Source organism: Neoarius graeffei, chromosome 15 (genome assembly GCF_027579695.1).
Source record: "Neoarius graeffei isolate fNeoGra1 chromosome 15, fNeoGra1.pri, whole genome shotgun sequence".
NCBI classification, from domain to species: Eukaryota; Metazoa; Chordata; class Actinopteri; order Siluriformes; family Ariidae; genus Neoarius; species Neoarius graeffei.
The window spans coordinates 34,953,916-34,964,499 of record NC_083583.1 but is presented as its reverse complement, the minus strand read 5'-3'; the positions used below and the strand labels follow the sequence as shown (position 1 = coordinate 34,964,499).

At 40.9% G+C, this 10,584-nt stretch overlaps 1 protein-coding gene across 5 annotated transcripts in view; it reads left to right on the top strand.

Annotated features, from left to right (window-relative positions):
* Positions 1 to 4,632: 4,632 nt before the first annotated feature.
* The window catches only part of fxr1 (FMR1 autosomal homolog 1), a 29,734-nt gene continuing 23,782 nt past the window's right edge, over positions 4,633 to 10,584 (top strand). For all 5 annotated transcript variants that reach the window (XR_009656684.1, XM_060941169.1, XM_060941171.1 and 2 more), the window contains exons 1-5: positions 4,633 to 4,692; positions 8,169 to 8,221; positions 8,307 to 8,400; positions 8,482 to 8,553; positions 8,653 to 8,801. Coding sequence is in view for 4 of the 5 variants with exons in the window: in XM_060941169.1 (XP_060797152.1) it covers positions 4,642 to 4,692; positions 8,169 to 8,221; positions 8,307 to 8,400; positions 8,482 to 8,553; positions 8,653 to 8,801 (419 nt within the window). In the remaining variant the exon portion in view is untranslated. The remainder of the gene's footprint in view (positions 4,693 to 8,168; positions 8,222 to 8,306; positions 8,401 to 8,481; positions 8,554 to 8,652; positions 8,802 to 10,584) is intronic.

The following is a 10,584-nucleotide window of genomic DNA, read 5'->3' as shown; positions in this document are numbered from 1 at the left end:
ACTACAGGGTTAAGAAGTTAAACTAAGGTGTAACATAGTAAACTACATGGTAAGAAGTTAAACTAAGATGTACCATGGTAAACTACAGGGTAAGAGGTTAAACTAAGATGTAACATAGTAAACTACAGGGTAAGAAGTTAAACTAAGGTGTAACATGGAAAATTACAGGTTTAAGAAATTAAACTAAGATGTAACATAGTAAACTACAGGGTAAGAAGTTAAACTAAGGAGTAATATGGAAAATTACAGGGTAAGAAGTTAAACTAAGGTGTAACATAGTAAACTACAGGGTAAGAAGTTAAACTAAGGTGTTACATAGTAAACTACAGCGTAAGAAGTTAAAGTAAGGTGTAACATAGTAAACTACAGGGTAAGAAGTTAAACTAAGGTGTAACATAGTAAACTACAGGGTAAGAAGTTAAACTAAGGTGTGACATGGTAAACTACCGGGTAAGAAGTTAAACTAAGGTGTAATATGGGAAACTACAGGGTAAGAAGGTAAACTAAGGTATTAAATGTAAACTACAGGGTAAGAGGTTAAACTAAAGTGTAACAGTAAACTACAGGGTAAGAAGTTAAACAAAGGTGTGACATGGTAAACTACAGGGTAAGAAGTTAAACTAAGGTGTAATATGGGAAACTACAGGGTAAGAAGGTAAACTAAGGTGTTAAATGTAAACTACAGGGTAAGAGGTTAAACTAAAGTGTAACATAGTAAACTACAGGGTAAGAGGTTAAACTAAAGTGTAACATAGTAAACTACAGGGTAAGAAGTTAAACTAAGGTGTAACATAGTAAACTACAGGGTAAGAGGTTAAACTAAAGTGTAACATAGTAAACTACAGGGTAAGAGGTTAAACTAAAGTGTAACATAGTAAACTACAGGGTAAGAGGTTAAACTAAAGTGTAACATAGTAAACTACAGGGTAAGAAGTTAAACAAAGGTGTAACATAGTAAACTACAGGGTAAGAGGTTAAACTAAAGTGTAACATAGTAAACTACAGGGTAAGAAGTTAAACTAAGGTGTAACATAGTAAACTACAGGGTAAGAAGTTAAACTAAGGTGTGACATGGTAAACTAATTTTCAGTGCAGTTCTCCAAACAACCAACTTGGAGAATCGTCTCCTGTCTCTAGTTCTCCTAGAAGGCATCATGCAAGAGACACTGCACAGCCTAGACACATCAGTCACTATCAACTTTCTGCATTCATAAACTTTCTCATGATCATTTCTCAAAATGTTAATAATTGTTGCATTTATGATAGATTTTATATGAAACAAATGGAAAAAATCAACACTTTCCAAGAAATTGTTCTTTAAACTTCTTTCTCTTGAGTGTCTTGAAAGTGAAATAAACATTTTAATTCAAATATCAAACCTCATCTCATCTCATCTCATTATCTCTAGCCGCTTTATCCTGTTCTACAGGGTCGCAGGCAAGCTGGAGCCTATCCCAGCTGACTACGGGCGAAAGGCGGGGTACACCCTGGACAAGTCGCCAGGTCATCACAGGGCTGACACATAGACACAGACAACCATTCACACTCACATTCACACCTACGCTCAATTTAGAGTCACCAGTCAACCTAACCTGCATATCTTTGGACTGTGGGGGAAACCGGAGCACCCGGAGGAAACCCATGCGGACACGGGGAGAACATGCAAACTCCACACAGAGGGGCCCTCGCTGGCCCCGGGGCTCGAACCCAGGACCTTCTTGCTGTGAGGCGACAGCGCTAACCACTACACCACCGTGCCGCCCATATCAAACCTGATTTTCCTTTTTATTAAATATGCAAATTAGATCAAATTTAAAAAGCCTAATTAATCTTTATTGGGCCATACGTTATTATGCTGTAACAGTTTCTTACTATTTTGCTACAGCATTGCTTGCTACACTACGTTGTACCAGCATAAAACTCTGTTACTCTGTTCCACTATAAACTATTATATTTACATCAACTTGTGAATGTAAATGTATATTTTTGTTGCATTTACTGTACACATTACAAATACTTAAATTATTAGGTCCATTACGTCAATTAGCTCATCTCGGTGTTTATATTAGACTACATTATTGCAATTAGTTTTGTAAATAGTTTAAAGTCATCTGCTGTGAACTGTTCAAGGTGAAATGTTTAAATGATTTTCCACTAGGTGTCACTAACAGGTTTTGTCTTCCAAAAAGGTTTGGAAACCTGTTCAAATCCTCATTCAGAATGTTAGGAACATTTTGTAATCCATTTCGTAATGTATAAAATATATATTCAGACATGTACATGTCTGAATATATCAAAGATCAGGAACAAGCAATATCAAATATGAATGATGGTATGAGTGCATCAGGTACAGCAGCGTTGTTGGGGTTTCAAACTGATCAGAAACTGGTACTGATGGAGGTTAAAGGATGATAAAAATGTGCTGTGCTTAGAAAAATATGAGATTTCTTTTATAAGAGCTATTGTAACTGCTACATATGTAGAACTGGCAGGCTGAATTCAGGTCAATTGGGACAGTTTGGCTTTAGCAGCATGTGTTTCCTGGCCTGAGTCATAAAAGTATCGATTGGAAATACCTCAAAGAAATAACATAAGTTAACTGTTGGTTACCACTGTGGGCTCACAGCCAGCAGGTTCTGGGTTTGAATCTGCCAGTCGACTGGGGCCCTTTCAGTGTGGGGTTTGCATGTTCTCCCCATGTCTGTGCGGGTTTCCTCCGGGCACTCCGGTTTCCTCCCACAGTCCATAGACGTGGATTAGGTCAACTGGCTACAATAAATTGACCGTAGGTGTGAATGTGAGTGTGAATGGCTGTCTGTCCAGGGTGTACCCTGCCTCTTGCCCAATATCAACTGGGATTGGCTCCAGCATCTCCTGCAACCCACAATTGATAAACAGCATAAAAAAGAAATTAATAAATGTTGATGGTATTTTTTTAAATGAAATGTTATGCTGCTGCAGCAAAAAATAAATGATAAAATGTATTTTTGCACTGTGATTTTAATTAAATCTGTTCATCCTGAGTTTTCTAAAACATTTGTTATGGATTTGGAAAATATTGATGTTCTAAACCCTGTTGTTGTTCTCATCTCATCTCATTATCTCTAGCCGCTTTATCCTTCTACAGGGTCGCAGGCAAGCTGGAGCCTATCCCAGCTGACTACGGGCGAAAGGCGGGGTACACCCTGGACAAGTCGCCAGGTCATCACAGGGCTGACACATAGACACAGACAACCATTCACACTCACATTCACACCTACGGTCAATTTAGAGCCACCAGTTAGCCTAACCTGCATCTCTTTGGACTGTGGGGGAAACTGGAGCACCCGGAGGAAACCCATGCAGAAAGGCCCTCGCTATTTGCTGGGCTCGAACCCTGGACCTTCTTGCTGTGAGGTGACAGTGCTAAACACTACACCACTGTGCCGCCTTATCCATCCATTATCTGGATATTATTATCTATAGCTGCTTATCCTGTGCAGGGTCGCAGGCAAGCGGGAGCCTATCCCAACTGACTATGGGCGAGAGGCAAGGTACACCCTGGACAAGTCACTAGATCATGCAGGGCTGATACATAGAGACAAACAACCATTCACACTCATGGTCAATTTAGAGCCACCAATTAGCCTAACCTGCATGTCTTTGGGTGAAATCAGAGCACACAGAGGAAACTCCCCACAGACACAGGGAGAACACACAGAAAGGCCCCCATCAGCCACTGGGCTCGAACCCAGAGCCTTCTTGCTGTGAGGCGACAGGGCCACTACGCCACCCTGAGATTTGATTTATTGATGCCACAAATAAGAATGCTGCAAATAAACAATGTCCTAAATCTGTCACTCAGGATGAAATTATTCATTTTTGTGTCATTCATTTTTCTCCTCACAAACATCTCATCTCATTATCTCTAGCCGCTTAATCCTGTTCTACAGGGTCGCAGGCAAGCTGGAGCCTATCCCAGCTGACTACGGGCGAAAGGCGGGGTACACCCTGGACAAGTCGCCAGGTCATCACAGGGCTGACACATAGACACAGACAACCATTCACACTCACACCTACGGTCAATTTAGAGTCACCAGTTAACCTAACCTGCATGTCTTTGGACTGTGGGGGAAACCGGAGCACCCGGAGGAAACCCACACGGACACGGGGAGAACATGCAAACTCCTCACAGAAAGGCCCTCGCCGGCCACGGGGCTCGAACCCGGACCTTCTTGCTGTGAGGCGACAGCGCTAACCACTACACCACCGTGCCGCCCCACAAACATCTCCAGGGTTTCAGAAATGTCTCATGTGTTGTATACGATTTAACACAAGGAATCATGAATTAAAAACCCAGATCTAGATGAGGAAGATTAGCAGTAACCCTATGGAAGGATGGATGAATCCCAAATCTTTTCTTACTCCCTATGTAAGTGCAATGATAAGACATATATATATATATATATATATATATATATATATATATATATATATATATATATAAAATCACACAACATAGAAATCAAAAATAACTTTTTAAGTACTATGTAAAGTGCACTAAATGTTTTGTGAACGCATGTTTGGGATTGAGCCCAATAGCACCGCTTCAGCAATGTTCTAGTTCTAATTCTTTTACCCACAATTCCTAGCGTGTTCAAGATGGACGAACTGACGGTTGAGGTTCGCGGCTCCAATGGAGCTTATTATAAGGTAAACTGTGTTTCTATATTTTACAAATAGTGAAGGCGGGTTATGTTCTAGAGCAAATATATGATGTCAGTTTTACTCCAAAGTTGTTTTAAAAAATGCGTTACAATAAGGGTTCGGCTTTTATAGTTACTATAGTTAGCATAGCTTTGCGGTTGAGATTGCGTTATTTTATCCAACCTGTTTTCCGACAAATCCCGCCTGCTTTATTAGGATTGGTTATTAGGTTATTTTCGGGTGTTGTAAATCAATCAGAGCGCAGGTTGTGGAATACTGCTAGCCAATCCGAACGTAGAAACTGGGAGTTGTCGGATTATGGGTGGATTCTTTCGAGGCTAGTAATATTGTACGCTCACCGAGATAGCAAGCTAATATTTATCATTTTACATATTATCAACACAGTGGATTAATGGCTAATTTATAAGTTCTTTATTGCCAGGCCTGTAAAATATACAGTCTGCGATTTTGAGTTAATTTTAATGAACGAAGACATCAAATTTTAGTTTATCTAGCATGCTAGTGAAGTAAGTCTTTAGCTAAATGGAGTTTTTACAGCGATGCCAACATTTTCACTTTCGTTTCTTTTTCAGAAATAACTTTCGCTTCCCTCATATTAGTGTAGCTTTTGTTGCAAAGCATTTTAGAAACTCTAGGCGTTATTATTGTGTCGGCAAGCAACAATCAGCATAAGAAATAAAACAACAAACTCCAGTTATTTGATGAATGAAGCATTCACAACTGATTCACACTCCATCCTGCTCATCAGCGAGCTCCTCCAACTTGAGTTTATATTTCTTCCATATAATTTGCTGTGTTCAAGTTGGACTGTTTAATTCCTTATGTGACCATTACATAAGGTTAATGGTGTTGTGCACTGTACACAGTAATTAATATGCGTGGTAGACTTGTAGGGGTGTTACTGTTTGAACTGTTCACAGGGTTATAATCTAATCTAGAAATATCACCGTATGAATTGACCATCCATCCGTCCATTTTCTGTAATCGCTTATCCTGTGCAGGGTCGCAGGCAAGCTGGAGCCTATCCCAGCTGACTACAGGCGAAAGGCGGGGTACACCCTGGACAAGTCGCCAGGTCATCACAGGGCTGACACATAGTGTAGACACAGACAACCATTCACACTCACATTCACACCTACGGTCAATTTAGAGTCACCAGTTAACCTAACCTGCATGTCTTTGGACTGTGGGGGAAACCGGAGCACCCGGAGGAAACCTACGCGGACACGGGGAGAACATGCAAACTCCACACAGAAAGGCCCTCACCGGCCGCTGGGCTCGAACCCAGAACCTTCTTGCTGTGAGGTGACAGTGCTAACCACTACATCACTGTGCTGCCCCTAATTAATTGACTAAAAAAATATTTTTTTTTTATTCAAAATAAAAGTTTTTTGCATATTCTTGTATATTTAATTAAAATCAAACAGATAAAATTCCCTAATTGTTGTTTAAAGAAATCTTAGAAAGATCTTTTACCTCCCCACCCTTCCTCTATCTCTCCCTGTAATGCAACAGCTACCAGTTGGGGAGGTTGAAGGCTGACGTGTGCTTCCTACGAGACACATGAAGCCAGATACCTACATCTTTTTAAACTGCTGCTCGTGCAGTGTAACACACTTTGAGGAAAGCGCTGTCTGCCCTCTTCTACACACACGAGCTCACAGGTGCCTGCAGCTGGCTTGTATCACTCTGATTGACAGCTTAGAGAGAGTATGTTCCTCCCATTCAGAGAACTGCCACCATAGACAATTACATTATGTTACATTACAGGCGTTTAGCAGACTCTCTTATCCGGAACGACGTACAACATACCCAGAGCAGCCTGGGGAGCAGTTGGCGGTTAGGTGCCTTGCTCAAGGGTACTTCAGCCATTTCTGTTGGTCCAGGGAATTGAGCCAGTGACCTTTTGGTCCCAAAGCTGCTTCTCTAACTATTAGCCTTCCCCTATTATACTTTTTTGACTCCTGTTCAAGGATAGCTGTGACATTTTGGGATTTGAACTCGTGACCTCTGGAACACTTTTCTGTAGTGCCACTTAGGTTTGTGCATTTCTAAAATGGTCAGTTGGTACTGTGTTTTTTGTAGAGTAGATTATCTTACCGTGAAAATTTCAAAACGGCGTTATAAACCTGCAGTACACTGCATACTATGATCAGATCAGACAAAACTTTATTTATCCCCGAAGGGCAAATAGAAAACTATTCTACTATATTCTATTATACTATTCTTTCACTCCTCTCACTGGATCTCTAACGGCTCGGCTTGTTTTGTGCTGATGAGACAGGCCTGGTCGGAAAATCTGTCCACTGAGGTTCATGCAGAAGTTATGACATGCATTCTTGTTTTGGTCGGAGTGTCAGCTGTTCATTTTTGGATCATGAGCTGTCCTCGGAAGATATGAGCGGATAAATTCAGAGGCCAGGTCTATTTTTAGTTTGCTGTTAGAGAGATGATAACGCACTTGACTGTGATGAGAGCATGAGTGAGGATGTTCTCTTAGATATTCAGATGCTGTTTATTCCTTACCGGCTCTTTTTGATATTAGAGCTGGTTTTTGGGTAATGGAGCCATGTTTTAGTTAGTGCCATGACATCACTGTTTGTCTTTTGTTCACTTGCAGTGTAAATAATATGTGTAAAAGTAATAGTTGGCACGTTACTGTGGTATAAGAGGAATAGAACACTTTGGGATGTGCTGTTAAAGCAGTTAAGTTCAGGCTGGTGTCTAACTCATCAGAGGGCTAGGTGATATAAAAAAATCACATCACAATGCTTAAACATTTCTATGGTGCATGATATGTATCATAGGTGTGCCTAAAAACGTCCAACGTTTCAACATTTTGTGTTGAAATGTTAAAAAAATGAACCACCAGAAAGAATTATTTAACAGACTGAAAAAGAGGAATAAATGAAAAAAAAAATCTGTAAAGATTTAATTATAATGTTCAAGCAATTTGTGTGTATAAACAAAAAAAGTATAAAGATATCACAATATATCTCAAAGTGTACTATCTCAACATTTATATAGTATGATCATATCGCCTAGTTTTACTTCCTCACACACTTCAACACACTTGTCATTAGGTATTTTATTATAACAGCATGACAGTGTTTTTATAATCCTTACTCAACTGGCAGACACGTTTATCTGCTCAGACTACAGCCGGTTCTCACCACTGTGCTCAGGCAAATGCAGCATGAGAGCCCAGATTTCAGGAGGAGCTACTTTCCACAAATGATCAGGGCTCTGAGAGGGGCCTCGAATAAGGCATCATTTCCTTTGCGTCCATTTCATGGCCTCGCTCACCGACCGATTGACCCGCTCGCTCACCGACCGACCCGCTTGCTCGCTCGCCCACCGACCGACTGACCCACCCATCCGCTTGCTGCAAGAACTTTACACTGTGTGTATCTCTATACATAACAAAGAACTTGAACTTGAAACACGATGTCATTTTTCAGGGCTTTGTCAAAGATGTTCATGAGGACTCACTCTCCATCTCGTTCGAAAACAAGTAAGTGCTTTTTCTGATTCATTTTGAGTCAGTACCATTTTAAAAAGAAATAAAATGTAATTATTATAATTTTTCCCCCCATAAGCTGGCAGCCAGAGAGACAGGTCCCGTTCAGTGACGTGCGCTTGCCTCCTCCTGCTGACGTGAAGAAGGAGATCGGTGAGGGAGACGAAGTGGAGGTGAGCACCTGAGACTACACTTTTATAGAAATGCCAGACTTATTTCTGGATGTAACGTGGCAACTCCTGATTGTGTCTCAGATCTACTCAAGGGCAAACGAGCAGGAACCATGTGGCTGGTGGCTCGCCAAAGTGCGCATGATGAAGGGAGATGTGAGTATATGCTGAGTATCCTGTGCACGTCTTTTCACTTTGTTTCTCCAACATCATCTGCAGTGTCGCTTTACCTTCCCCTTTCACTTCTCATCTTAGTTCTATGTGATCGAGTATGCAGCCTGTGATGCTACATACAATGAGATCGTCACGTTCGAGCGTCTGCGGCCCGTCAACCTCAACAAAGCCGTGACCAGAAACACCTTTTATAAGTGTACTGTTCCTGTTCCCGATGATCTGAAGGCTGTGTGAGTGGATTTGTTGTTTCTGCTTTTTTTCCACTTCTAAATGATATTTTAAATATCGCACTTTTTAACTTCTGCAAAATCTCAATTTTTAATCCCTTATGTTTTTTTTATCACCAGTTATAGCTCAGTTCCCTCCTTTGACTTTCCAACCCCCCTTTTTCTTCAAAACTCATCTTTTCATCTCAGTTTAGCTCTCCAAAATCTCCTTTACCCTACAAAAAAGCCACTTTTTAACTTCTGCAAAAGCTAATTTTACTTTCCAGAATCACATTTTCACTCGTATTTTAAAATCTTAATTTTATTCCCCTTTACCTCATGAAATCATCCCTTGTTTTTTAAATCGCCCTTTGTCTTGGTATCCTTTTTCCCCTTCCTAACTTGCTCTTTTCTTTGCTGTTGAACTCTTATTTACACTTCAAAATGATCACCTTTTACAAACTTATTCAATAAACAAAAATCTCCATTTACTTCCCTAAAATCTAAATTTATCCTCCAGTATTGAACTTTTTAACTGATTTACTTCTCCAAATCCTCAGTTTTCCCTCCAAAAACACCATTCTTGGCTCTTTCACATCCCTAAATCTCAATTTTATTCCATTTACTGCATGAAATTTTTCTTTTGATCGTCATTCTGCCCCAAAACCCCCTTTAATTTCCAAACCTAGTGTTTTTCTTCAAAACTCGCCCTTTTCATCAATACTTAGCTGTCCAAAATCTCCTTTTATCCCAAAACTACTATTTTTTTTTTTTTTTAACTTCATTACTTCCCCCAAAAAGTTTGAAACCATGTTTCCTCAAAGTCTTCGGGCGTATTCACACCTACGTTGTTTGGTCCGGACCAAACGAACCAAATTTCCCTTGGTCCGGACCTTTTGGGTTGGTCTGAATACAAACCACTGAACTCTGGTCCGGACCAAACAAGCGGACCGAGACCGAGCTGCAAGGTCGGACTCGGTCCGGACCAAAGGAACCCTGGTGCGGACCTTTTGGAGGTGTGAAAGCAGACCGGACCTAATCTGACAGTTTTGCTTTTTTGTACCTCGGGAGCTTCCGTCGTTTGTCGAGCATTATGGGAAACAGAGTCTTGACACTCCACCGCAAAGTGCAAACACTGTTTCGGTTGTCAAGGGAACCTTACAACAGTCGTTCAGTCATTCAGACCAGTGGTAGGCTAGACTACAGAGTACAAAAAATGAGTAGGGGGCAAACGTGGGCCGAGGAAGAAACGCATACCCTTGTGGATATATGGGCAGATGTCCACATATCTGAGCTTTTGGAGAGAACACACAAAAATGCCGACGTGTTTGCTGTATTCAGTGAGAAAATGAAGGAGAAGGGGTTCACGCGCTCCCCAGAACAATGTCGGCTAAAAGTGAAGAAACTCCATCAGACCTACATTAAAATCAGGGACATTCTTTCAAAAAGTGGCGGTACTAGCGATGCAAAAAAGAAATTCATCTATTACGATGGATAAGGTGAATATCCCGACACATACCGTACCTCCTCCGTCTTGCGTGAAGAGCCAGAACTGTCACAACATGATGTGCGCTCATCAGCGCTATCCTCCGTAGCCGCCTTGCCCTTTGAAGTCGTCGTTGATAAATTACTTGTACAACAGCATAGTAATCGCACAATTGTGAAAACAGTAAAAACTGGAAAAAACATATAGCTTTGATGACATTAAAAAGAATAACAGCACGGAAAGCCTCCATGACTACTTTTGAACTTAACGCTTTGTGTGCGTGTCGTCTCTGACCAATAGCTGAACGGCCTCAGGGCGCGT